This window comes from Zosterops lateralis, assembly GCF_965231275.1.
Source record: "Zosterops lateralis genome assembly, chromosome: 2".
NCBI lineage: Eukaryota > Metazoa > Chordata > Aves > Passeriformes > Zosteropidae > Zosterops > Zosterops lateralis.
The window spans coordinates 78,942,891-78,970,714 of record NC_139763.1 but is presented as its reverse complement, the minus strand read 5'-3'; the positions used below and the strand labels follow the sequence as shown (position 1 = coordinate 78,970,714).

Below are 27,824 nucleotides of genomic sequence, written 5' to 3'. Positions count from 1 at the left end.
GAAGTTATAAACAGTATCTTTCATAGAAGAAACTGAGGTTTATGGAAGTAAAATAACAGGAGTAATTTCTAGAATAGGTCCTAGAGTCAGGGTAGAAACACTTGGATTTTAGTTTACAGCATGCTCTCCTAAAAACTATTGCTTGAGACTTGCAGGTATTTTGGTTTAGGTATTCATGTTGACACTACGGTACATTAGGGACTGATTACCTACATCTAAAAATACTTTGGAAGAGCCTGACAAGGTATAACAAACTTACAAGCTCGCTTTAAAGTGGCTATAGGAAGCTTTCCAATGGGAATCTAGGGCATAAATAGTTTATGCTTTTATTTAAAAGAAAAAAAAGCACAGAAAAAAATCTGTATCTTAGTACTGTTAAATTGAAAATTTGATCCAAATCTCACTCAGCACCAACTCCTTCTTTTCTGTAGCCAAGACCACTACCTCTTTCACTGCTCAAGGCTGTTCCAAACTGAAGCAGCATGATATAGGTAAGACCCTTTCCAGGTTTTCACACAGTGAAATCACACAGATTAAGACTTGTGGAAAATCTGTCAAGAATCTCATCAGCCTCATCCTACTCCTGCTAGGAGTAACACCACTGTGAATTCATACAGGGGAATACTGACATGCAGATCACTGGAGAGATGTCAAAGAGCAAATACCTTGTTCTTCTTCTCTTCAGAGCAGCCAGGTGGCCAAAGCTCTTCTAGGAACCATGTATCTGATTGTGTGCCCTCTAAGGTGTTACATAATGGTTGCTTTAATCACTTGTTTGAATTCCAAGATGGGATGGTGTCAGGTCATTTTCATGTAAAGTTGAGCCTTCAGCAGAACCCAAGGTCCCATGTGCTAGTGAGACTGTACCACCAGGAAAGCTAAAGCATCGAAGGAAAATAGTGGCACAGCAGGAGACATTTGCCAGACCACAGAGAGACTTTCTGGCAGAGCTGGCACCTCTATGCCAGTGCTTTGTTATCTGGAGCAGCTTACCATCTTCCAGCTCCTCCTACACCACCTACGGCGTGCAACATAAATGAAGCAGTGGAGACACCACCCTTCCCAAAGTTGTCAAAGGGACTTGGATGGAGCAATTTTTTTCCAGTACGGAGATGATGGTGAAATTTCAGCTTCATAAGACAGCAGACTATATAAGAAAAGCCGACTACAGCTGGCCTCTGAAGAAAAAATCTTGGTAGAAGGGACTGTTGACAGCAGTTAGGAAGAGGAAGAGAGGCACTGTGGCCTTTCTTAACCTGCTGACTAACCTAGCTGCTGGGGCTTTTTTTTTGGTCATTGCAACCTAACTGAACCCCACATACTCCTTCTGCAAGGAGTGCTCTTTGTGAAGGGAGAAGCACTAATAGCGATGCAAGTCAAAGTTTCGGCAAAACAGCTTCTCTGACTCAGACGTACCTTTCTAAGGTTCAGATTTCCCCACAGAAGAGCTCACATTTTTGCTGGAGTCACACTTTTCAAAAGCAGAACAAACAGAAGCTGAATATCACTTTCCTTTGTTGTGGTGCTACAGGAAAGGGACTCAATTTGAGTACTGCAGGGGATGCAGGAACTCTCTCAGAGGACATGCCACAACAGCCACAGAAGTTAATAAGCCCATGGGTTGGCCTTGGAGAGCACATCAAGTCCAGGCAGAGACATTATTCCTCTGCTCACTGCCTACAGAAGCTTTGGTGGTGGAAACAGTCTGTTAAACAGTTTCAGAATGGAGGAGACTTTCATTAAATGTATTCAAAGCTTAAAAAGCTTTAAAGGAGGCAAGTGATTTGATGGGAGAGCTAGGCCTGAAAAGGCTCCAACATACTAGTATAATTTTAACAAATTCACTTGTTGAAATCTTCATTAAAAACAGCTTCTATGCAGCTTCTAGGGAGTCTTCTTGATTATGGTCTGGAGAATGTTCTCACTGTTAGGGGGACCAAAGACTTTAAAATGACACCCATGTCCATCCTAACCAAATGGCTCGCAGCAGGCCAGAGGGCCCATAACAATGTTTTCCACCCGCACAGGCAATGTGACCTACCCCTTTTACCTGACTCAGCTACATAAATTGTCGTTATCAAAACACAGCTTTGCTCCTGCAGAAGCCCAAGGAGCAGACAGCAGTCCTTTTCTTCACAAACAGAACACTTCCATTGCTTTGGCACCAAACTTTGTGTCAGTCAAAAGATTGCACTCTAGCTTTGCAGAACGGTTTTTGCTTTAATTCACCTGTTCTCACCACATTGTAATGCCACTTCAACATGTAGCTGTTCTCATTATCCTGCTTGTCTCAGAGCACTTCCAAATGTTATGTACATCTACAACCAAAAAATGCAGATATTTCTGCAGGGTACCCTGGCAGCCAAGCAGCAAATAAAAACAAAGAACTTGGGAGATGGAGGTAAGTGTCAATTTGGGCACAGATACCAGAGCACAATCGTTCCTTTTAAAATACTCAAGGATCTTTAACACTAGCACAGAGGAGGCCAAACCTCAGCAAACACAGTGTGGATCATTAAAAAAAAAAAAAAAATCCTAAGGAAATTAATTCAGGATCTCCACATAAAATAACTGCCTAAACTGAGGTTTTACAAGTCAGTCTTGGCTCTTGATATCCATCAGGCAACCCTGTTTTCCACTGAGGTCCTGTGGGAACTGGGACAAACCCACTGACTCTTCTAAATTTGTACAGCTGTTGATGAGAATTTAGAGGAGCAGGAGGAATTAACACATTCCCCTCTTCCTTGAATACATCACTTTTATGCAATTGCTTTCCCTTTTTTCACCTGCTTGTAGACTATATCTGGGGAGAAGACTACTTTCACAGTTACTTCTCCGAGTACAGAAAATATTAATGTATTTAATTGTTATTTTAAATCAATTCTTAAAATGACAAATTCAGCACAACCATGAGATGGGTGAAAGTAGAACAAGCCACCTGTGACTGATGACAAACATCCCTTAACACCCTCAGAGACACCAGGGTGATGGCTGCAATGAAAGAACCTGACCAGAATCATACACTAATGAGACAGAGTTCCTGGTCTTGAAGGAGCAAAATGATCAGTGCTCAGCCTGTGTCAGAAGGACGATGGAATGAATTGGCTGCCAGAGACTCGAAACTGCAATGCAAGAACTTTGGTATTACCAGTTCAGTGCTTAAGCCACTGAGGAATGCCCTCCAGAGCTAACTGTTTACATATAACATAAATAGTATTAACAGCTAAGTGCTGGAGGGCATATACATACATATAGATGTATGTATAAAAGAAAGACAGAATATTTTATCTGTTCCACTCTGCACCATGAAAAGTAACAACACTATATAAATAAACAAATGCTAGCTCTTGGGAAATGCAGGAAGGCAGAAAGTACAAAAGCTTCCCTATCGGTGTCCCGAAGAATAAATTTCTCATTCACACACACCCACATCCATTGGTCCAGCTAAAAAAATCTGATCCCCAGTCTCCAATTAGAAAATGCTGTTGCCAAAGATACTTTCTCAAAAATCAAAGTAACACTGTTAAATTAAGGCCAAACCAAACTCCTCTAAAAACTCTCACTTCTGCCAGTTTTGCCCACTGGGAAAAGATAATTATCAAATAATAGTATCAACAATGTTAGATAATCACTTCAAGCTCTTTGATATGTTCAAGGAAACATTGTTGCAAATGTTACCAAGTGTCAAATATTTACTTTTGAGTCCAACTGTGTAAATGACCCATCCAATGCCACTAAACACGGCAAGCACATGTGTAACAATGAGTAACAGGAGCACTGGGACCTGCAAGGCAGAGGAAACAACCCAGCTGGGTTTTGCAGACAAAGAGCATCCTGGTAGTCAGAACTCCCCAGCGAGAGTTATGACGGCCTTTGCACTTATCTGTGTGGAGCTGTGATTTTTTTTTTTTTTTTTGAACTGGTGGATCTATAGCAAAGCATGTGGAGCTTCACATTCCCCTTGGAGTCGGGTATGTGTCCAGTCTCACATGCTCAGTGTGAAACTCGCACCTTGTGCTTCCCTGTGCCAGTGCTGTGCCTGCCACAGCTGAACGTCAGAGCTGCCCCTTGTTTCAGCACCCTGTGCACATCTGCTGTAAGGAATGAATCTGGAATTAGAAGAATAGTGCATGTAAGCTTCCACTGGATTTCCTCTTGAGAATCACTCCACAGAGGATGAATTCTGCTTAGAGATTGTTCTCTTCCTACCCATTTATAAGGCACAGGACAACAGGCTTAGTCTGCCTCGTCCTTCCTCTTCAAGTACCCTTGGAATAACCGGCAGAGATAATTCCTTTTACAGCTATTGCTGGAGGAAAAGCAAGTCTATTCTTTCCTGGTCCATCCCTGCCCTCCAAATTTTCAAGAACAGGAACACAAAGCCATACTACCTCAAAGCTGTATGACCTTCAGCCACTTGAATTCATCCCACTCAGACACCGTGTGTTTTGCTATCGCAGGTTAATATTTGCAACAATGTTCTAAGGCGCTCTTGGTAAGGAGAAGGTGTATCTCCATGACACAGAGGTGTGACTTTGAACCAATGCCTTTCTCTGTTTCTTAATCAGAGCAGCAAATGAAGAATGTCAGTGTCAAGCATAGAGTGGGAGGATGTGCAGTGCCACCCTTACAACAATGCTGTTTCATGAGCCAGCATTTACTCAGTGTCAAAACATGGTTCAGGGCCCCAAACGTCATGCTCACTGAAGTCACACACCTTGTCAGCAGGATTACCAAAGGCTAGTGTGCAAAAATGACTTTGTCAGACCTTTTGCTTCTCAAGGACACGTGTGTGTGGAGTTTTCTGGGAGCTAATGCACCATGCAACACAGAGCAAGGGCCGTGCACAGCATCTCCAGCAAGCAGCAGGCTAATAGCCATTAGTGGCATTTCAGAAACAAGGACAACCTCTCTGTACTTAAACGATGAAAACCTTTCAGTATGTTCTTGGGAGTTGTTTCATTTAGCATTTCCAAATAGCTGTCTCCAGCTATTTCATAATAATAGTAACAACCAGTAACAACTAAGATTCAAAACAAACAAACAAACCAAAACAAACCCACATGGGCCTGTTGTTGCCTGATTTCAGAAAGTGAATTTTTCTGTGACATTAGGTAAAAGCTCTTTTTGTCTTTCTTTCTTTCCCATAAGGCAAGTGCAAAGCATTGCATTAATACACACTGGAAAAATAAGATAATGGCTTTCTTGATTGTGGCAAGGAATGTGGGGAGATTTAATCAGCACACTGAGTCAGGTGGAAGCGCCTAAACTCCCCTCGGACACAATGTTATCGCGTTTGACGCTTACATCACCACCCTCACCAGTGATGCTGAGTAACGTCGATCCACGCACCGCACGGGTGAGGAGGGAGAAACGACCACAAAGGTCCCGTTTTAGCACACGTCAGGCACTGAGAAAGATAAGTTTGATGTCTGGAGCAGAGGGAGCGATCTATTTTCAGCTGCTGGGATAGCAGCCGCGGGCCTATCAGGATGCAGCCGCTCCTCTCAGTGTTTCGCGTGTGTTGCCGAGAATTAAGAGCCGGGAGGCAGCACACGCCTTCAAAAGCCTGGTGCACTCACTGCTCGTAATAAAGTAACAGGAGACAGGGCTTCGCCTCCTTGACACGTTCGGAGCGATTTCCAGTTGAAAAAAGGTCAGCGTATCATTTACAGAGCGGCAGTGCCCGGAAAACTCCGGTAACTGCTCCGGTGACAACAACAGCCCGAGTGAGCATCGCTCAGCCCGGAGCTGCCCCGGGCACAGGCACTGCCCGAGCTCTAGGGGCACCAAATGACCTAAAATAGGTGCCTGACCCCCCGGCGAAGGGGATGGAGCGGGGCAGGGGGGACAGTTCTGAACGCGGGTGATACTGGAGCGCTACTTTTCCCCCCTGCTCGGGGACGCGCTGACAGCGCCGGTGCCTCCTCAGGGACGCCGCTGTCACCGCCTCGGCACGGCGCCACGGCAGAGGCGCGCCACAGCGCGATGTAAAAACACCCCAAACAACATCCCAAGCAGTCCCGAAATCCCTTCGAAGCGCAGGCACAGGCCCCCAGCCCCCCGAGCCCGGCGCCTGCCCACCGCTCCGGGCAGTCCCTCCCTGAGGGCCGAGAGCGCAGGGACAGGCCGGGCCCTCCCCGCGGGCAGAGCGCCCCGAGGAGCGAGCGGGGCCCGGCTCGGAGCGGCGCTTCCCCTCCCCGCCGGCAGCGGGCGCTGTGACTCACCGCCAGGAGCGCCGAGGCGCGCTGCTCCCCCGCCGGCTGCTCGCCGTTGATGCCGCCGTTGCCGAGGAGGTGCTGGTGGTAGTCCGGGGGCGCCGCGCCGGCGGCGGCGGCGGTAGGGGCGGGGGCGGCGGCCGCCTTGGGGTGCTTGCCGGCCTTGCGGGCGCCCTGTCCCTGCTGCACGAGGTGGAGGAGCTGCAAGGTGCTCTCCCGCTCGCGGTCGGAGCTCTCGGCGCGGCCCCGCTCGTAGCGCCCCTGGCAGCTGAGGTGGTGCTGGCGGCAGACAGCGATGCGGGCCCGCAGCCGCTCCACGATGGCGCTGTGCACCCGGGGCGCCGCCGGGCCCCCCCCCAGCAGCCCGGCCCCCAGCCCCGCGGCCTGGGGGGGAGCCGTGTCGCCCATGGCTGGCTGCCGGTGCTGGCCCTCCGGATGGGTCGGTCCTCACTGCCGCATGGAGAGGGCGGGGGGGATGGGGGGGAGGCGGGGGCAGCGGCGGCGGCCCGGGCCCGGGGGCTGGCGGCGGGGCGGAGGGCGGTCAGCCCCGCGCCCCCGGCCCGGCCCAGCCCGGCCCCGCCCGGCCCCGGGCGGTGACGGCCCCGCGGGGGGCTGACAGAGCGGGGGGCGGCAGGGGGTCCCTAGGGCTGTGCCGGCATCGGCCCGAGGGAGGGAGAGAGCGAGGGAGGGAGGGGGTCGGGCAGCCCTGCCCGAGGGGCGCCCGCTGAGGGGGGACGGGGAAGGGAGGGGGCTCCGCCGGGGAAAAAAAAAAAAAAAAAAAAAAAAAAAATAGCCAAATAAAACGAGCCGCTTCCTTCAAAGTGAATCCCTGGACGAAGGAGCTCTCCCTCGGAAATGAGTGAGACTTGGCAGGTTTATTGGGTTTATTTTATTTCGGGGGAGCGGGGGGGTGTTGTTCCTTGAAGTGAAGATTTAAGGCATTGCCTGGTCGGCGGCGCGGAGAAACCCCCGGCGGACCGAAAATCCCGTAGGTTGGCTGGAGCTGGAGTGGGCTTGTTGGGATCTCTCTCTCTCTCTTTTTTTTTTTTTTTTTTTTTTTTTTTTTTTTTTTTTTTAAGTCTTTAGTAAATGTGCAAATAAAGAGCCGGGGAAGGAGGAGAAAGAGGAGGAGGGTCGGGTTAGTTCAGTCTTTGTGCTGTTCTTGTTCCTCTCTCTCGCCCGCTGGTCGCTGGCCGCTCTGCGGCGCGGTCACCGTGTCCGGCCGGCCTCCGCTGCACTGGAGTTCCTCTAAAATTCAGAGAGACACATCCCCCGCTCCGGAACAATGTCAGTCAATGGACTTCCAAATCACGCTTCGCCTTCATTTAATTCAGCCACTGGAGAAATCCGTGTCGCTTTCTGTGCTCATCTCCCCCGTTAGTATGAAGCAGCAAGCTACGGACCCCGGCAAAGAACTCCTCTCGCGTACTTTCCCTTTTACTCCCAGACACCGAACAGTTTCAAATAGAGTTTCAAGAAAAGGGAGAAGGGGAAGAGGAAAAAAAAAAAAACCAAACAAGCAACCCAGCCCCTCTTCAGACAGCAATTACAAACGGAGAGTTGCACTTACAAACTTGCAGCATTTTGCCCCCAGACCAGTCCAGCAGCCACTTTTCCTTTGTGTTTTTGTACATCCCATGCTGTTTGCGGCGGGCTGTCGGCGCTGCCGGTGCCGGCGCTGCCCGCGGCCCCTCGGTGCGGAGCGGAGCGGGGGCGGGAGGCGGGTGTCACCGGCCGGGGAGGCCGGGGCGAGGCGCGGAGCCTCCCAGCGGCCGCCCAGGGAGGTTTGTGCATGGGAGGAAGCCGAGGAAATCCCCGCTCCCCTCCTCGCCCTCTACCTGGAGCAGCTGCCGAGGAGCGCAGCCTCCCGCGCTCTCCCTCCCTCCTCCCCCGGCGGAGAGACCTTCAGGCGAGTACGAGGGAGTTCTCAAATAAATCACGGCGCTGCGCTCCTCGACCAGCTGGATTTGTCTGGAACAGGCGGTCTAAGAACAAGCAGTGCGTTCTAGGGCGCTCGCATGCACGGGACGAGTGCACGGCGCGGGGTCAGGCTCGGGATGTGGGAGCTCCGCGCCCTGGCAGGAGCTTCTTGGGTGTCCGGGACAAGTCACGTAGCGCCTGCACTGTGGTTCCTCCCCGGGAAAGCCGCAGGCTTAGTGCTTCTCCCTCCCGGCTCCTCTATTTAGAGCAGGGCAGTTTTAGACTGCGAGATCTGGCCTCTGGAACCGGCCCTGCTGCAACTGGGAGCCGCCAGGTTCTGCCTGTTGTTGTAGGTGAGCTGTAAAGGAGGATGCAGAAATAGCTGGGAGCTGGCCGGCTTTATTAAAGCAATATGCTGTTGAACTACTGTGGCTGCATTAGCCAAATTCTCAAATACCTCTGGGAATAAAAATGGCCCCTAAGCACGCAGAGACACATCCCTGATGGAAAAGCTCCAAGGTCTTTTGGGACTGTACAGCCCTTAGTAGATAGGTGCATTATCTCTTTCAGTTCTGCAACGGGTCCAGTAAGAAAAAAATACACAAATTTCATCTCAGCATACTGAGACCACTAAGCTGAGGATGAGGAGGAGCTGACAATAACCCTCTCAGGTGTTTTTATCCCCTTCCAAGACCATGCAAATAAATACTTTGAATGCCATTGATGAAGTGACACATTCCTGGGAAATCCCCCAGAATATTAAAGATATGCAGCATTAGACATACAGGAAATATAAAAAGCCCCCGTGTTCATGACCCCCATCTCCTTCATGCAGCAACAAACATGAGGGTTTATTGCAAGATGTGGGTTTCCAGGTTCTGGCTTGGTGAGCACCGCCAGAGCCTCCAGCATGTTTAGACCCATGTTTGTCTCAGCAAATGCTTTGAGACTTTGCTGAGGGATAAAGTCTGGGGGAGAGGGTTTGAGGTTGTGGTGCCTTCAGAAGAAGGCACTATTGCTAACAGGAAAAACAGATTGTTGTTATTTAACCTTGAACAACTGAGGAAGAGCGGGTTATTATTTGATACATAACAGTAGCTTGCATCTGTTGGGAACAGTGGGTTGGCACAGCTGGAATATAAAATGAAATTATAATGTTTGTAAAATAGTAGATGATGTTACCTTTGCTTCAGGCCTTGACTGGGCTTTTATTTGTTCATTACAGCTCAGATGTCATTGCTGTGTTAAAGGGGGTCAGTCACAGAACACAGATGCAACAATAATACACGAATCATATGAATCTTACAGAGAATAAGCAAGAGTGTTTTAAATGACAGCTTGGCTGGGGTTTTCAAAGTGGCTGTGGGAATATGAAATCCATGGTGCTGCTCCAGAAGCTACCAAGACAGCTGGAGGAATTCTCTCTCTCTCTCTTACAAGATTTCGTAGAACTCAGAGAGTGATCTTTCAAAACAAAGATTTTATTTTTTCATTTTAACTTGAGAAGTTTAAGATTTGATTTTTGCCAAGTCAGCATCCTGAGAGTTCGGTTTGTGGTTTGATCTCTCCCTTTGGAGGCGAGAGGCAGCCGCCTGCGGAGCTGCGCTGCGAGTCCCGCTCGCTCAATCCGCAGCAAATGCTGCCCCTGGTGTTTCCGAGCGGGAAATACTCTACAGCCAGCCCTCGGCTTTCCAAGTTTTGTTCAGAAGACTCTGGCGAATGTCACCAACCCCTGGATACTGCCATCAGTTTCGAACTGGTTGGTGGTCAATTTTCTTAAAAGCAAACAGTTCTTAACACGTTGTAACATCCCTTGCGATTAGTGGCATTCTCGTAAAAACGCTCAGGGTAAAACAACATAACAGGTCCTCGAACAATTAATTACTTCATTCCTTCTGCTGCAACTAATTTGTGACCTTTTTACTGGACATTGTAATCTCACATGAACTGTCATGCTTGAGCATTTTGTCTGTGTGAATTCCCTACTGCTGTTGAAGCTCTGTGTTTCCCAAACCAGCAGCCCTGTCCAGATGAGCAAAGCACTTATTTGTGCTGGGTTCACAGCCAGGAATCCTCACCACAGACATCCCATCATGCTAATAACTTTTCAAAAATGGAACAAAAAGACTGCGCTGAACCTGTGTCGCCTAAAACTTTGAGTGCATGCTTCAGTCTCAGCACATGCCTTGTTCATCTGTGTTTAGAAATCACATATCAAAATCCTTCAAGTTTTAACTCCACTGGAACGACATATACTTAATCCTACAGACGACTTTCTGAACTCGGAGCTTTGAATTTTCTGCCATTTCCATTATTTACTTTTCAGTGAGGGTTCTTTGCCATTTTGATTTCCTGGGCTATTCCCAGATAGGCTCATGTATGATGCTGCTCACCTGGCAAATTGTTTAACTTTGAAGCAGAGTCTGACTGCACTTGAGTCAGTTTTCTTGTCTTTAAATTTTGGGCACAAGGTGCTTGCAATTGCTGCTCTGTTTAAACGGTAAAGTAAGCAATCTTGAACAGAGCATTTCTGTGTTTTTTTTTTTTTTTTTTTTTTGGTTTTTTTTTTTTTTTTTTTTTTTTTTTTTTTTTTTTTTAAACTAATAATAATGAATCTAAGGAAACTGTGTTCGTAACTTATTTAACAAACAATAGGGGAAGAAACCCCGAACAACCCCATGCCACCACTTACTACCTAGACAATTACTAAAATTCCCATCAACTATTCAAGGAAGTGGAGCCACTGATGGAGATATTATCAAGTTTTTAAAATATAATTTCACATATTTCTCACATTCTCCTTGGCTGATAGATCATACTTTTTTACATTCTTTTGTCTAATCTCTGCATTCAGATTAGAAATTGGTATTTATTTCTTCTCAAAGCAGAACCAGAAAGGCAACTTTTTAAAGTCTACTTTGTATGTGCTGGATATTTCTCTTGGAATGATATTGTATTTACAAGTATTTGTCTAGCACACATGCACACTAGCCCACTCTGTTTATACAGACAGACTTAAAAACGGATAAAACTAGAAGACTTTATTTATCCAAATAAATGTAAACTACAGGAGTTAAGCATGGGAATTGCCTGTAATTGCCTGCTGAAGTGCTAAAAATAGGTGCTTTTTGGAAACAGGAGAAGCCTTCACTGTAGAAAAAGTGACAGTAACAGCTATCTACTATTAGCAAACAACTTTCTTTCCAAAAACTGAAGGACACAAGGAGAAAAACAGTTTCTTTTCATACTTCACTGCAAGAACTGGACAGAATATAAACCAAAAAGAACCTCCTGTCCCAGAAGTACATCGTTAGCCAGCCTGATCCTATGCATAAATACCTTGTGTGAACTTCATCATTATCACTGTCTCCAGTTACAGAACTTAAACTAGAGCAGATTATCAAAACATTACAGGAACTAAAGTAATTTCCAAGTATGATCATTAATCACCCGTGCAAAGTCTAATCATACTGAGCTCTCTTCATTGTTCCGTTAAGACAGGTACTTTATCTTAATTAGAGTTACTGCTTCAAAAATTAACACTAAACACAATTTAAAATATCCTACTGGATTTTATTTAGTCTCACCTCCTAACTCCATTCAGCTTCCCTGATGTGGAAAAAAAAAGCATGAAAGACTAGTGAGATTTCTAGCTTCTCTCATCATCAGATATTTGCACCATTTTTTTCTGCTAGAAATATTCTTACTGATTATTTCTATATATACAAAGTCTCAGGTGTGAGTCTTCTTTGTGCTTCATGCTGTACTAGCATTTGCAGACAGACCTGGAAATTTTGATTAAATTTTTACATATTTACTCTTCTAAACATTTTTTTAACTTCCTGTGGTGAAGACAAATGTAAAAGTCATGTAATGACACTTCCCATTTGGTGTCTTTTAGAAACACTTCAGGTAGAACAACAGCCACAAAAATATTATCACTTCCTCCCATCTCAGTATGGGGCATATCAGAGTTTAAGAGACACAATACACACAAAAACATCAGCTCCTGCCAAATCAAGTATCTGTTTCTTACTGAAACAGAAATGAGCGATTTCAATTTAAGGCATTTTCTTATTCCCACTGGTGATACCACAGCCAAAGTTAGTAAACCTATGGAACCACTTTCTACCAAGAAATTCCATCAGAATACTTTTGTATCCCTGCTAGCAACAGAAAAAACAATGATCTGGAAAAAATGTGCTGCAGATAGCATACACTTTTTAGGTGGAGAGGTGAGAAACAAGGTCTAGGATATGAAAAACTAAGTAGAATTGACCATTTCAATTTTCAAACTGTATGTATTCTTGAAATATTACCTGTAATCAGCAAGCCAGAGTCACAAACTTACTCTTTACTTTGGTAGTGAATTGTTTTAATGCAGTAAAAGGAGAGACCATCCATTCATTTTTGACAACAAATTTTTTAAGCAAAAATCATAGTCATGAGAGTTTTCAGAAAATTCATATGGTGGCAAAAAGTAGGACCTGTCAGGAAAACTCTAAGAGGACATATTCCATTACATGGTACAGAACTCATTTCAGAATGGTTTTCCTTTTAAGAATAAAGTTACACAAATGTACGTTCTTATGTTCTAGAGAAGCAAACCAAACTATTACAGATATTTTGTTAACAGAAGGAAGTGAGGTATCAATAATTAAGAGGGAAATATTCAAGATGGATTCCTGAGTACTTTTAAGTGGATGGGTGTGTTCCCACTAATATTCCCAGAAGAACAGAGATGAGGAACGAGAAGGAAACCTTCAGCTTTGGTAACCAGGGAGATAGATATAAGACACACCAAACCTCAGAATTCTATGTGTCTAACCCACAGGTAAGGTATGGAAAGAATATCTTCAATGTAAGTTTACTTGAGAGCAAGAGCAAGTCTCAATCTGTTTACTGGGAATTTTCATCTTGGTTTTGTATATCTTGTATCTGTATGTGGTACAAAGGAGTACTGATGCTATGAACTTAACCTAAGAGAATTTAAAACATTGCTGAATTTCAAGTGATTAAAAAAGTAAAAGCAGTTCATTTCTCACAATGAATGCTGGAAAAATGATAGTGAATGATGAATCTAAGATACAGCCTCTATGTAAAAAAGGCAGCAGATGTTCATTGTTAAGCAGTACACCTGGCAGGAGTAGCCTACCCAGTCAGCATATCTGTTCCCAGTAAAATGGCAAATAAATGTTGTGACTTCTTATGGACAAATCTATGAGAAATCAGGTTCCATTTGTTTTGTTGCTGACAGAGTAACCTGTTCAAAGGTTAACAGTATCTTTCACTAAGTTGTTCAGCCACAAAAGACTAATAAGAGTATGTGCATGCAGCAAGATGTAGGATTCAAAATTTTATCTTAGGCTAAAGATAAAATCTTATCTGATTCTTTTTATATGCAGCCCAAAATACAGGGACAGAAACACTGAATAAATTGGGTTGGAAGGGACCTTTAAGGATCATAATGGCCAGGGAAATCTTCCAGTATAATAGGTTTCTCAAAGCCCCACCCTGACCTAACCTTAACACCCTTCCAGGGATGGGGCATCCACACCTCTGGGCAACCTGTGCCAGTGCCTCACCAACCTCACGGTAAAAAATTTCTTCCTTATGTCCATCTATACCTACCTTCTTTGAGTTTAAAACTTGTTGTCCTGTCACTACAGGGCCTGGTAAAATGTCCCTCTTCATCTTCCTTGTAGGCCCCCTTTAAATACCTAAAGGTTGCAATAATGTCCCCCAGAGCCTTCCTTTCTCCAGACTGATCAACACTAACTCTCTCAGCCTGTCTACAGCCAGCCCTCTGATTAATTAACTGACCCTCCTCTGGACTTGCTTCAGCATGTCCAGTCTTTCCTGTACCAGGACCTCTAGAGCTGGATGCAGCACTCCAGGTAGGGTTTTCTAAGAGCAGAGGGGCAGAATCACCTCTCTCAGCCTGCTGGCCATGCTGCTTTGGATGCAGCCCAGGACACAGTAGGCTTTTTGGGCTGTGAGTGCACATTTACAGCTCTTGTCCAGTTTTTCAGAATGGACAGTACCAAACTTAACCTTTCCTAAACCCTTGAAAATCTGCTTTGATTTGGGTTTCATGCAATTCTGGTAAGCCACAGATCCTGTTTCTGACCAACTCTTACTTTCTGTTGAAGTTATACTGGAAGAATTCTTGTTTATCTTGCATGGGCATATGAATCCATTCTCCTAGGACTGCAGCTACTCCAAGTTGCTGCCATTATGTTTGCACAATGTAACCTGATGTTTAAAATCTCAGTAAATTGCCCCAGCTGCTTATCAGAGACAGCAATAAGGGCCCATGTGCTCATTTAGATGGCTAAGCCAGACTCAGTCTGTATGACGCCCATACTGTGACTCATCACCTACTTTCTCAAGAGAGGAATGACTACTGTGCTGCCAATGCAGTCAGGACTGCAGAATATTTCCTCTGTTGCCTTGCAACTGTCTATATTGATTCCTCAGAGGAGAAATAGATATTTGCATTTGGGTCCTGTTTGTTGTAGCTATCATTCTGACTGACTGGACTTGCTTGCACTTAATGAGCAATAAGGAAGGTAAGATGCAAGTCCTAAGTTCTTGTATAACAAAGCCTTACCTTTCCAAATATACTCACTTCAAAAGATCTCAGCATCTCCTATGTTCTCTACAATGCAGCCCAATCTAAATAGGTGGAAGTTTTATTTCACAAGTAAATAGATATTGAACTGATATTTCTGGCAGCAGGAAACTTAAAGCGATTAATGCAGTAAGACTGGAAGGACTGATTTGGTAAAACTTTGGGTTTATATTGACACAGATGAGAAAAAATGATAGAGCACATTATCAAACAAACTTAAAGGCATATGAATTTAGGTGTAACAGCCTACAGAGAAATCTCGAAGTCCAGGCAGAGATAAAGTGCACGCAGATGAAGTAGGCCATTCCCATTTTTAAAGATGTCTTTCAAAGAGCTATATGACCTCTTAATCAATTTTCTCTTCTTGAAAACTGTCTGCATCTTCCATGTAATCTTCAAGATCATTGTATCTCTGTGAATGAAATAAAATTTGTACAATTTATCAATATTTAATAAATGCATTATATAAAGACTGATTTTTCATGTTCAACACATGACTAAGCATGTCAATAACAATTTAAAAGCTATATCTAAAAGCATACTAAATGCAACTGTACTACAAATCATCCTAAAGTAATTAATGAAGTGGTTCTGAATAATCTGAAGTTCTTCAGTGTAAACAGAATTCTAAAATATTCTTGCTGTGCCTCATGTACATATTTCCCATCTTTACAGTTCAAATTTGTTGTATTGCTGCTTTCAAATGAAACAGGGGCCAGCCCACCACAGCCCAGAGATCACACAGCTGTCAAAAGGCTTCATGTCAAAAGCTGGTACAAACTCAGTGTGAGCACAGCAGCACACCACTGTCTGAAACACTTGGTCAGCAAAATGGGGGAATGGTTGAGCTGAGTTGTGTTATTGATGGCCAGTAATTCAGAAATGATCTACTGAATCAGACATTTTATCTGAACTTACTTCCATCTGCTTGGAAATGAACACAGGGAATAACCCAGTCATACCTTCTGAATCCACCCACTCTCTTCCAAGTGGCTGAAAAGCCGCTCTACAGTGTCTTTGACTGGTTCATCCTTAACACCATCCAATTCAGCAACAGAGCTGCAATCCATGTATAACTTGTACTTGAAGTGTTTCAAGTTGTGATAAACTCTTGTACGATTTGCACACACCACGCCAACCTTTAAAACCTAGGCCAGACAGAACAAATCATTCCCTTGGACAGGACCATGATTATCTTTACAATACACAGAATTGGTGAGCTAATCTAGTAAGATTTAACCAGTCAGTCCAGGAAATTTTTTGGAATAATGAAATACAGAATGACACTACATGCATAAAATTAGCACAAACAAATTAGTTTTCACAGGCACAGCAGCAGGATTTTTGAGCAAGCGGGCAGACAGCAAGTCCAAGCAATGGCAGCTTATCAGTGTAGTCTTCTTACAAACACAGTCATGTTTGTAATTGGGTGTATCTTTCCTATCTCTTAGTGGAACATTGTTACAAAATCACTAACACTTTAGACAACCATCACATTGTGAAAGCAGAGGAAGAGGAATTATTTGCTTACTTTTGCTTAATATGTAAGTACTTCCTAGGGAGATGAAATACCAGTTTTAACTTTTTGTAGACTGAATAATAGTTCAATATTTCTTCAAATAATACATATAAACATATATTGGCATATGCTTCACAGCACTTAATAAATGGAAAGGACGAATTTCTAAAGAAAAAAATCAGAACCTGAAGTTTTATACAAAACAAACATTAATCTGCAACTGTCTGGGAGGAATAGCTAAGCTGTGATGTTGCAGAAAATAAAGCCTCTGTATCTCCCAGTTACTACCAGTTTTACTTCTATGATTTCCATGCCAAAAAGATGGAACTGTCTTATTTCACAGTTTTTTTACAGCAGTATTTATAAGTAAATAAATGGTAAAATGTGCCTGTTACTACAGAATCAGAGCATGGATTAAAATAGATTTGTTATCATCTATCAGCACTACCAGAAAAATACAGAGTAATATTTAGGTTACAAGAATCATTGGCTATCCTAAATATGTCCCATTGGAGGTGCAGGGAGGGAGCAAGACTCAATCTTCATCTGCCTTTAAGCACATCCTAAATTTCACAAGAGAATGTTTTGTTCCACATCTACCGAACAGCAGTTCCAGTAGATACAATAGCAAGTCAAGAGAGTCTATCCTCTGTAAATGACCCACAGGTGCACTGATTACTACTTCAATCCATGGACACAAAGCATATCAGTGAAATCTACAAGAAATCTTCGTCTGGCTGGTTTTTGTAAGTCAGGTCTTCTAAAAAGCAACGTAATTTATCCATATGTAAAGAAACTGATTTTGTTTTTCTGAAAAACAGAACCAAACCCTCATCCTTATCCTCCAAGGACAACATTGTTTTGGACTGACCACTTGTCACACCTTTGCATAACAAGTATGCAAATGGATAAAGTCCTCTGCATTAGTAATGCAAGCTGCAATTGCCTTGCTGTTTTACATTACATGCACATATATACATAAATATCATATAAGAATCAACCAAATTTTAAGTTGCAAAACTGTTTCTTCTGAGCCATAAAAGTGATACTTTTTATTGCTAATAATCTGAATACTCTCAAATTACAAGAAGGTTAAGTTTTAATTAAAGCTTACAACTCACATTTTCAAGGAGCTTTTCTGAATGCATGACCAAATGTTTGCATCTGTGAGCAGTTTCCCAAAACATTTGACCTACTTGTGCAACCTAGTACTAGGTCTATTTGCTGAACATGAAAGTAACAGAAAAGTGTATTTTTAAAGATTATGCAAACAGAATTTATATGTATTAGATATAATTTCTTAACTATATTAGAATATCTTTATTTCTTATATATATTAACCAGCAGCTCAGTGGATATCACCAGACATAGTATTAGTTAAATCAAAAGAAACACACTCACTTAAAAGAACTTTTGATCTGATCTACAGTAAGTGGTTATTAACTGAATTTTTAAATATTTTGAGATAAAAACCGCCTGTGACTCTATTTTAATTCTGTACTGATCATGTAGATGTTGTACCTATACACAGCTCCATTTTCTAATATCCCCAAAACTGAAAAAGGCTTGTGTTTGGTGCTGCAGGTGCTTCTGAAGAGCAAGACCTACCAATTAATCCTGAGCCTTGATTAATGAAAATTTCCAGAAGCACGTTTTCAAATACTGCAGCAATGAAGAATTGAGCTGCAGTGTTTTGTAGGGCATTGCACAACTTTTCAAATATCCCAAGTAATGAGGTGTGGCATTTGGAACATTATGTGATATAAAATAAGAGATATCATCTTGCATCAAACTGATGGCCCAGTTTTCTCCCCTGTGACAACAGCCAGCAGGAGACATATAGGAAGTTAATGTAAGATCCAGCACAAACATTAGAATGATCCTAAGATTACCACATATTTTCTGGCAGTCAAGAGTTAAGATCGTCTGTATCATCCCAATAACATAGTGTGAAAGAACCTTCTCCAAGTACCTGTCTAAGCCATTTTGGGACCCAGTACTATTTTTCCCTTCCAAAATATCTTGTTTCAGTGAGTTTCATAGCTTATTTATGTGCAACATGGAGAAATGCCAAAGGCAAATAGCTAAACATCATATAAATGCAACTATGTGTTGTGTTTTTAAGCAAGAAAGATATTGTATTTTTAGACTGCTATTTCAGAATGCAGCTTTGGAAAGAATCTTAGTACTGTACTCACTCTGATTATTCCCCCTCATAGCTCTCAGTCCCTCTGTGTTAATGCTTAACTTATCTACTCAAGCTGGCCCTATCAGCCAAAGTTGTGTTAAATCACTTTGTATGGAATGTAGGAGCACAGTTGGACAACAGCACAACATGTAGTGACTGAACCCATGTCCTCTAAGCATGTTTGTAAACAGAACACCAAGACTGAGAGTAGAACACCGTTTATAATCCAGGTGATATAAGGAGCAAGGAAGTGTGGGGGACACTTACATCTCTAAACCTCACAATTCTCCCTGATCGGGGGAAATGAGTATTGGCACCTACACAGTGAACAATCACTGCAAGCCTAAGCAAAATTGGAACAGCTGTTTCTCTTCTTTTTCTACTGGCAAAGCAGAATACTTCAGAGATGAGAGGAAAGAAAAGTTTCATGCAGAAGAACGAGGTTGGAGGTCTGTTTTTGTTCTCTTCACATCCATTTTTCTCGGGTATTTTCAAACAAATCTATAGAAAATAGTCCAACTATGTGTTTCCATTCAATTTGATGTGTCAGTGCTAACTGCCTTCTTTATCAGTCAATTAAGCTTGTGAAATGGTGATTTTATGTAGTTCCGTGAGCCTTTTTTCCTTTTACATATTTTTTTTTTGGCAGGACAAGTTGCTCAATGCATTGCCAGCAGAGCTTTAAAGACAACTTGAGAACAGTACTTTTAGCAGTCTAAACTGAAGGTCACCATAAGAACACAAATATTGCATTACAAGACACTATCAAAAATGACTGGAAACTGCTCAACAATTACTCTCTCTCCTGAGTCTGCTTAACAGGCACTGAGCTATACTGAACAGGCACATAGCAGACGTCCCCAGATGCTGGTGTACACAGGGTAAAAAAACCTCTCATTTTGTACTGCTAAGATGAATAGGACAAAAATGAACTAGCAAGTAAGTTCAGTATTCCATAGGATATTTCAAGTTTTTTTCCAAAGTGAAAAATAGCCAACACTTTATTCAGGACAACATTTGATCAGCAGTGAGTGTTATGTCTACAGTTAAGCTGAAAGTTAGGTAAAGATTAAATTCTTGTACTAGTTCACTAATTATTTCTGGTTAGGTAAGGATTTACTGTTTTCCTGCAATGAACAGGATTAAAAAGGGGAAAAACATTGCTGGAAAAGCCTAGTTTTCTTGACTATCATGCACATACATACTTTTCAAAATGGAGCATCAGCAACTGCTGCTCAGAAGGGTCTGTAAATATAAGAAAAACTCTGGCACAGATTTTCAAGCTCCTGCATTACATGCAGAGCCCTGTATAATGACAAAATGATAATCATACTGACACCTCTCAAATCTGTAAGTTAAAGAATTTGCGAACATCCAAACAATACAGGTTTGAGCTTCAGTAAGGTATACTCCCTGTTTGACAAGGGCTTCATTTTATTTTTATTTAAAAAATCCTATTATACCTCATTACCAAATATACTAAAAAGCCCCCTTGTTCTGAAACTTTTTTTTATTTTCAACAAATACTGTGAGGAACTTCAGCTGCGTTCAAAAATTCTTTTATACTCACAAATAAAATACCATCTGTGTCTCCAGAAAGGGAACAAAGGCAGAACTTGGCTATCAGCTTGGTAAACAACTGTAACAATATTTTATTCTTGACAAATCATGTGCTTTGAATTTATCATAAGATGTCATGAACTGCATTACTGAAGGTCATATGCATAACTAATCAAAACAATTATGTGTAGCTGTAAATTTGAAGGGAAGATCTCTAAATATTAGAAACACCCAGGTTCTTGAAGAGTCAAGGTTTTCAAAAGGCTCAGCTGTGAAATAAAATTGTATTAGGCTATTATTAAATTATTTTAGGTAACTTCTCAAGTCACCAAAAATGACTGCAACAACATGAAAGATGCCTTTTAGTTAAAAAAAAAAATCCAAAATGTTCTAGAAGTGACAACAGAGGGAGAAATAGATGCAAGACTACCTAAATGGAAGTGTTTTCTAGTTTGGACAAGTAATCCTGATAATGCAGGAATGGGGAAGAGGCTCTAATAAAATGTATTGATGTAGGTAGGAACAAGTTTTCTTGAAAGGAGATCAGCAGCTTCAAGTGTCAATGCATCTAAGATGCCAAGATAATTTGTCCTGAGTGAATAGCTATGTGGGAAATAGCAGATATGGGAAAAAAATCTGAAGAACAAAACAGTAAATTCCAACAAGGTTGCACTTGGACTGCTAGGATGACCATTGCACTGTGTCTCTCAACGTTTGAATCAATAGCAAACGAGAACTGTTGGAGTGCACAGGAACCCTCCATGTGCTAGAGGCAGAGCAGGCACTGAATGAGCAAACCCAGCGACCCAATGTTCAACAAACCTTACTTGCAACAAAACAGAAAACACAATCATTCAATGGCAATGACTGTCTGTCATACAGAAAGTTACTTGTACAACATTTCTGACCACTATCCAATGCAAGATTCCTGCTGGGGAAATCTTAAGGGCATTACAGACACACACAAAGGTAAAGGCTTTTTCATTAAGAGGTGGATGTGGGGAGGAAACAGCACATGGGTCATTGTGATGCAGCTGAAATCAAAGGTCATAGAAAAACATCTGATTTATTTTCTTGATAAAAGAAAAACTTAATAATGAAACTTAAAAATAGAGTGCTGGTTGGAAATTACCTGTTTATCACCTGACATGAAGTCATCCACTTCCAAAGTTTGACTATTATATAGCCTTCCAGAGAGCAACACACTGAACTTACAACACCGCTTCATTTCACAGGCCTGACAAGACATATCTTCTGTATTCTTCAGGCTTATGCGAACATCTGGGTAACAATCCACACGCTCCTGAAAAACAGATCCCAAATAACATTAAAGAATCTCTGTAAACTGAATGATGCCTCAAACAGGCTGCTGAGTACTCTGTACTCACACAAAATTTGTCCAAGAGAAATGAAAGATATCTGAATTTCCTTATTATAGTGATTGTTAAATCATCACATGCATGACACTAATACTCTTCTAGTAATATACATATAATAACTAACTGCTCTATACTGACTTAATTTTTTAGTAGTAGTAGTAATAGTAGTAGTAGTAGAAAGTTCATGATGAACATACTCTTTACCTTTTTGTGGGAGGTGGAAAAAAATTTGTTAGAATGTTTACCAAGTAACAAAAAAAATCCTCAAATGTCATCTGCTGAAGTTAGCAGGAGACACATTCAGGTAGCTGAGAACAGATTCTGTTCTGCTACTTGAATGTTTGTCTGGTTATCATCATGTAAAAAATTTCTGATATCTATATAAGCATCAAAACAAATTATTTAAGTTAAAGAACAATAGTTGCTATTAAAAAGGAGATATAATTACAGTGATTGTTGCACCTTTACAGAGAATTTCAGCATTTAAAGCAGAGTCTGCACACCTTGTATCGATCTTTCCAGCGACTTCTACACATCAAGTTCTCAAGACGAGGCTGAATGAAGCGGTTGTCCAGGTAATCAAGTGAGAGCAGCATATCTTGTGCATACTTCTTTTGTCTTGTTCCATCTGTTCAGTGAGAACCATTACTAATTTGCTGACCACCCTATGTTGTACAAGTTATTTAAGATAAAATTTTCAAGGACATTATGCTTCTGTATACTAAGAACTATGAATGATTTTACTAAACTGATGTTGGATACGTTTGTTACTGTTACCCATAAAAGTGGTCCATGCAATCCATGCACCTCAATAAATGGATACATTTTATTATTTAAAAGGGGTACATGGAAACACTCTAGAATCAAGTCAAAAGCTCTCATCTCAAATGGAGATACATTCACTCAATCCCATTTAAATGAACAGAAAAGTAGGAAGCATGTGGGAGAATGTTGTGTTTTTCAACCAGTCTGTTTAAGTTGCTCAAAATGTATAAGGGAAGTGGTTGGAATCCACAAAAACAAACTGCTCAAACAAGCTGTTTCAGAGCAGAAATCTTTGTCACTTACAAAGATCATAGAGAAACTAACCTTTACTTCAGTAGCACAATCAGAGGCCTTGAGTTAGGCAGTGTAAGTACTTCTAAATACTTACTTCAGCAAAATAAATAAAAAAGCTTGAGGATGAGTAAAACGACCACTATTATAAATACAAATTTCCCAAATACATGTTGGACTCCAGGAATTAAACAGGACCTCCCTAGATGCAGACTAATGCACATTGCCCTGGAACTTCAGTGTGTACAGACATAAAAATTAATTCAGCTACCTCCCCATGCCTTCTAACAAAGCTGTTATCCAAAAAAAGGCAGACCTGAGAAGGATCACTGGCTATTTAGTTTTCTGTATAAAAGTAGTTAATTGTCATTATAGCCACCATAATTGCAATTAACTGTTCTTCCATATTCACTTTACACACACATTTGCACTATGAGCTTCAAGAGGCTGTGTTAGACCACAAACAAAATCCCTCCCAATAAAAAGCAAGTGTGAACTCCAGTACTATAGTACTCTTGAGTCAAAACTAATGAAGAGATTAATTTCCACTAACTCAGAACAATCCATTCTACGTTATAAAAACCAATTTTTGTAATGCTAGGCTATGTTCATACAGTTCATGTACAACCTCCAGCTCACCCGCAGAGCTCATTTACTTCCAGCAACTTGGCAGCAAATTGTTACATTTTATTGAGGAGGTATCATTTGAAATAGAAGGAAGCTATTACAACATTAATTTGGCAGTATTTACTTATTACTTTTCAAAAGCTTGTTTTTACTTGTTGAAACAAAACAAACCAAAGACCTGAAAGAATCAGCAGTGGCAGATGAAAAACATTCTTAGCTCCAAGAGTATACAGCCTTTATTCTGAGGTCTGTGGTGTACTTCAGTTTCTCCATTCCCTCTTAGCTCCTGATGACACCAAAAGCTCCACTCTTGGCACTTTACTGACTCCTTCCACAATCTGACACTGAGAATACTCTCCTTAATCCCATCTTTACAGGGCTTATGAAACTATGCATGAAGCTGTTATTCAGCCCCATGAGGCCAAATGCCAAAAAGCACTTCCTCAGAAAGAATAAGACAAGTACTGGCTGCAGCTGAAGCTTATTTATCTGATGTGTTAAAAAAAAAAAAAAAAAAAAAAAAAAAAAAAAAAAAAAAAAAGGAAAAAAGAATCCAATATAGAGTCATCTCCATAACTAAAAGCATTTATTATCTATCAAATTCCTAAGAAAAAAAGGCTGTGAAGCCTGAGAGATTTTGACAAACCAGTTGACCTTGAAATGTTTTCATTGAGATATTTGCTTTGAAACTAATTTGGTTTTCATGCTGGAAAGGTTACTACTGATTAGTAACACAGAAACACATTCCTACATCTCAAGAAGGCATTTCAAACCTTCTGTGCTCAAGAATTAAGTCTAAATATTTTTCCAAGGTTACTGTATCATTTTCAGAAAGAGTCCACTCTGCTCTCCTCCACCCAAGTTATAGAGCAGGAAAAACACAGATTTCAGGACCCTCAGTTCTATACTCTGATCAGGAAAAACACCCTTCCCTAGAATAAATGGCTTTGTATAACTTTTAGTGCATTAATATATTATTTAATGGAATTTACTTACCATACAATGTGCTCAGAAAAGTGTCATCAATTGCATTTATGAGGAAAGCCCTTACTATTCTTTTGAAGTGTACATAATGATCACAGCGAGATACTGGGAAGAAAGCAATGCAACAAAAAAAAAAAAAGTAAAAGAAGAATATTGTAAGTTTAGAATTTTAAAGTAATTTAAATATAGATTTAGAAATAATTTCAATGCACAACATCCACACCCATAGGATTTTGCCTTTAAATTGTGCTTCTCATCCCAATGATCCTACAGAATTTTAGCATTCTAAAGTCACATGGGCTTCCAGCAAGAAGAGTCCACAGTAAGAACTACAAACACTAAGAGAAGTGAATAATTTGTTCTACAAATAGCAGAAGATAACATAAATCAGAGACCAGGCTTATGTTGTGGTCACAGGTTTTTTGCTTGCATTTTGGTTGTTGTGTTCATTTTTTTCTTTCTTTCAAATACAATTCTGTTCAGGTCTTCCCTGGAGAAGAAATACCACAAATGGCTGCGATTACCTACACTAGCACTGACTGTCCAGTCACTACATACCAATTTCTGAACAACAAAATGCGGAGGTAAATAACTCGCACGAGGTTCTGCTTCAAACCTCTCTGGTCCAGCCAGAAACTGGTTTTCATAAAAGAACAAGTTGAAGTTTTCTTGCTCTGTGTAATTCGGCCAAGATTGGCCAGTGAAGTCAGAAACTCCTCTAGACCTGTGGTCCCAAGTCTTACCATCACGGAATAAAAATACATTAAAAAAACCCCAAAACAAAACAAAAAACCAACCAAACAAAAAAAACCACCCCAAAATAAAATCCCAAGCCCCAAACTCATAGCAAGAACAGAATTTGGAGAGATTAACATAGCTCCTCTTAGCATAAACCACAAGACTGTAGGATGAAGGATGATGCTGTCAGGTCTCCACAGGAGTGAATGCATCATAAGCAGCCTACTTCATCCTAAATCAGACCAACTGAAATAAAAACTGTGCAATAAGGTTTCGCTTTCTCTCCCCCAACTTATACCTTCTCTTTAATTAGATACCAAAAGACTGTAGAAGTTTACTGTGAAAATCAGAATGCTTTCATAATAAATTGAAACCTTTTAGGTATCTGCTTTTAAATATCATATCCTTTTCCTTAGCTTTTGTATTTAGCTCATTAATTTTTAATACAGTACAACGAGCTAGTTATACATGAAAAATTATCACTAATTTTGATCTTACACTGTGGGATGTAGTGTGCCAGCAGCTCACTGTTTGATGGATTTGGCTGCTTTTGATGTGGCCGATTTTCACTCTTCATATGCTCTGTGTTGTCAATGTCATCATCATCATCATCATGGTCTTCCTCTTCCTCTACTACAAAATCTTTTAAGCTGCTACTATCAGTTTCACTACCTTCTGATGGTGTGAGGGGCAACGGACAGAGTGGTTCCTCTTCTGTTGGTGCTTCACTATTAGAATCCTAATTAAATTTTAAAAAATATTTCAAACAGAAGAATTTTCAGTATTTGCACAGACAAAATACTACATACACCAGCTAAGATTTCTGCCCATCTAATAACATCATTTGTTCAATTAACAAGAAAGCATGCACGTCCAAAAAATACACCATTCTGTACTAGCTGACAATCACTTTCAGCTTTAAATTAGCTATTTCCATGTACCTCTCTTCAGTCTGCTTCTAGGAATTAAGCTAACATGAGATGTCTAAGACACTTCAGGAGGTATTCTGCTTCCTGATACAAACAATGTGATAGATTTTCAGCAGTCAATAGTTATCCAGTTAATGTGATGTAAAAATATTACAGAACTACTAATTAGTCATGCATTCAAACCTAAAAAATCCCACTGATTTGCATCTCTTAACCTTTTCTCACATTAAAACTTTTCTCCAATTAAATTTCAAAGATAAAATCCTGACCTCACAATTTGCACTGCTGCAGGATCTCCGAGCTGCGCTTTGCCTAACAAGTTCTTTCAATTTTGCAAGCACTTTCTGTTTCCTACTAGTAGAAACATTCTCTGTAAGGCAAGTTTTATCCGGCTGCCGTTCTTCAGAGCTCTCGTCGTCATCCATTATACAGCGGCGTTTGGCAGGAACCTTCCTAACGAGGATGTCACTGCCCTCGCTCTCATCGCTGTCATACAGGACAGAGCTGCTCCAGCTCTTCCGCTTCCCAGGCACAACGCGCTCATCCTCACCGTCCTCTGACACCTCCCCACCGTGGTCCTTCTCCTCCCGATCTGACAGACTGCCCTTCACAGGCGTTTGGTCTTTTTCATCTATTTCGCTTTCTGATGTGGACTCCTCCTCCTCGGAGGTGGCCGAGGATTCCTCATCGCTGTCGGGCAGTATCAGCGCCCTTCTGGTGCGTCTCCAGTCCACCCGGGATCTGCTCAACGGCACTTCTCTCCCTGCTGTTTGATTTCTTGTCTCGTATCTTCTGACAGCTGGTTTTACCCCCATGGAAAGGCTGCAGCAACACACCTAAACCGGTAGAACACAGCATTTAGTACATCGTGCCATTCAAAGGGTAAAAAAAAAGAGCACACGCATTTTGCTCCATATGCCTATGACTTAGCAGCACCATGAGGAGACTCACGCGGAAACCAGCACCGAACAAAACTCAGCAGCTTCTCGAGAGGCCAGACCTCACTCAGGTCGGCAGGAATCGGGTCTGGGGCTCCCGTGTCCGGCTCTCCCGTGTCCGGCTCTCCCGTGTCCGGGGCGGTTGTGGGGCCCTTCCGCCTCGGGACCCCCCGCCTCGCGCGCCGCCGTTTCCCGCCGTTTCCCGCCGCGCGCCTCCTCAGCCGCCGCGCCGCGCGCGGGATCCCGCCCCCTCCACAGCTCCGCGCATCTCGACTGGCCCCCGCGCATGTCAATCATCCCGTCCGCGATGTTTACGGAAGTGGAGTCACGCCGCGGTGGGGCTCGGGAGGAGGAGTCTGGTTGAGGTGGCGAATCGGAAGGTGGCGGGTTCGAGTCCCGCCCCAGCGGCTCCCGCTGCATCACCGGGAGATCTCAGGCGGCGCTATCGTGCGGTGGTTTAATTGTTTGTGCCCGTCCTCTGTGCACTCCCGAGAAAAGTCTGCGCGGGCTTGTGGGGCACGGCACCTCCCTAGCGGGGCTGGCGGAGACCCGCTGGTGTGAGGCGCCCCCCGCCACAGCGGGTTCCTCAGCAGCCCTGGGAGCAAACCCGGTGGGCTTGGAGCGGGGGCTGGGGGTGTCTGAGCTGGAGAAAAGTGGGCTCGGAGGACCCGTATCGTTCTCTCCAGCGGCCTGAAAGGAGGGCCTAGCAAGGACAGGACAAGAGGAAATGGCCTCGCCAGGAGAGGTTTATGTCGTACTTTAGTAAAAACTTCTTCCCTGAAGGGATGGTCAGGCATTGAAACAGGCCACCCGGGGGAGTGGTGTAGTCACCGTCCCTGGAAAGGTTTAGGAGACGTGTGGATATAGCACTTGAGGACCAGTTTTAGTGGTGAGCATGGTGGTGGTGCTTGATGGTCTTAAGGTCTTTTCCAGCCTTAACGATTCCACGTTTCTGTGAATAATGAGCTTCTGCTGGTTTTCTGCATAAAGCGTCTTTGAATAGGTTTCTGGCTTTTGTTCAGAGCTAATAAGCTTACAGATGCATTTTAATAGCAAGATTCATGTCTTAAATTTTCTCTGCTTTGCTTGGTCTGTGGCAGAAAACTCCTGTTACCTTGGAACTCATTCTGCTGA

General features: G+C 42.4%; 2 protein-coding genes and 1 long non-coding RNA gene across 4 annotated transcripts in view; all 3 read right to left on the bottom strand.

Annotated features, from left to right (window-relative positions):
* Positions 1–6,626, bottom strand: part of MAML2 (mastermind like transcriptional coactivator 2) — a gene marked incomplete at its 5' end in the record, with an annotated part of 210,309 nt that extends 203,683 nt beyond the window's left edge. The window contains one exon of the mRNA XM_083854921.1: positions 6,228–6,626. Within this exon, the coding sequence (XP_083711047.1) occupies positions 6,228–6,626 (399 nt within the window). The remainder of the gene's footprint in view (positions 1–6,227) is intronic.
* A 458-nt stretch (positions 6,627–7,084) lies between these two features.
* LOC310906318 lies at positions 7,085–8,388 on the bottom strand. Its single transcript, XR_014589381.1, has 2 exons — positions 7,789–8,388; positions 7,085–7,613 (listed from the first exon to the last, which is right to left on the bottom strand). It is a non-coding gene; the product is annotated as an uncharacterized lncRNA (long non-coding RNA).
* Positions 8,389–11,448: 3,060 nt separating this feature from the next.
* CCDC82 (coiled-coil domain containing 82) lies at positions 11,449–26,866 on the bottom strand. 2 transcript variants are annotated; one of them, XM_083885186.1, is made up of 8 exons: positions 26,704–26,866; positions 26,022–26,588; positions 25,322–25,562; positions 24,098–24,190; positions 21,922–22,046; positions 21,172–21,342; positions 15,735–15,920; positions 11,449–15,184 (listed from the first exon to the last, which is right to left on the bottom strand). In XM_083885186.1, the coding sequence occupies exons 2-8, from the start codon at positions 26,565–26,567 to the stop codon at positions 15,119–15,121; spliced, it is 1,428 nt and encodes a 475-aa protein (XP_083741312.1). In that variant the 5' UTR covers positions 26,568–26,588; positions 26,704–26,866; the 3' UTR covers positions 11,449–15,118. The 2 variants fall into 2 exon arrangements, with proteins under 2 accessions (XP_083741312.1, XP_083741313.1); XM_083885187.1 differs by having other exon boundaries at positions 26,753–26,857.
* Positions 26,867–27,824: the final 958 nt, after the last annotated feature.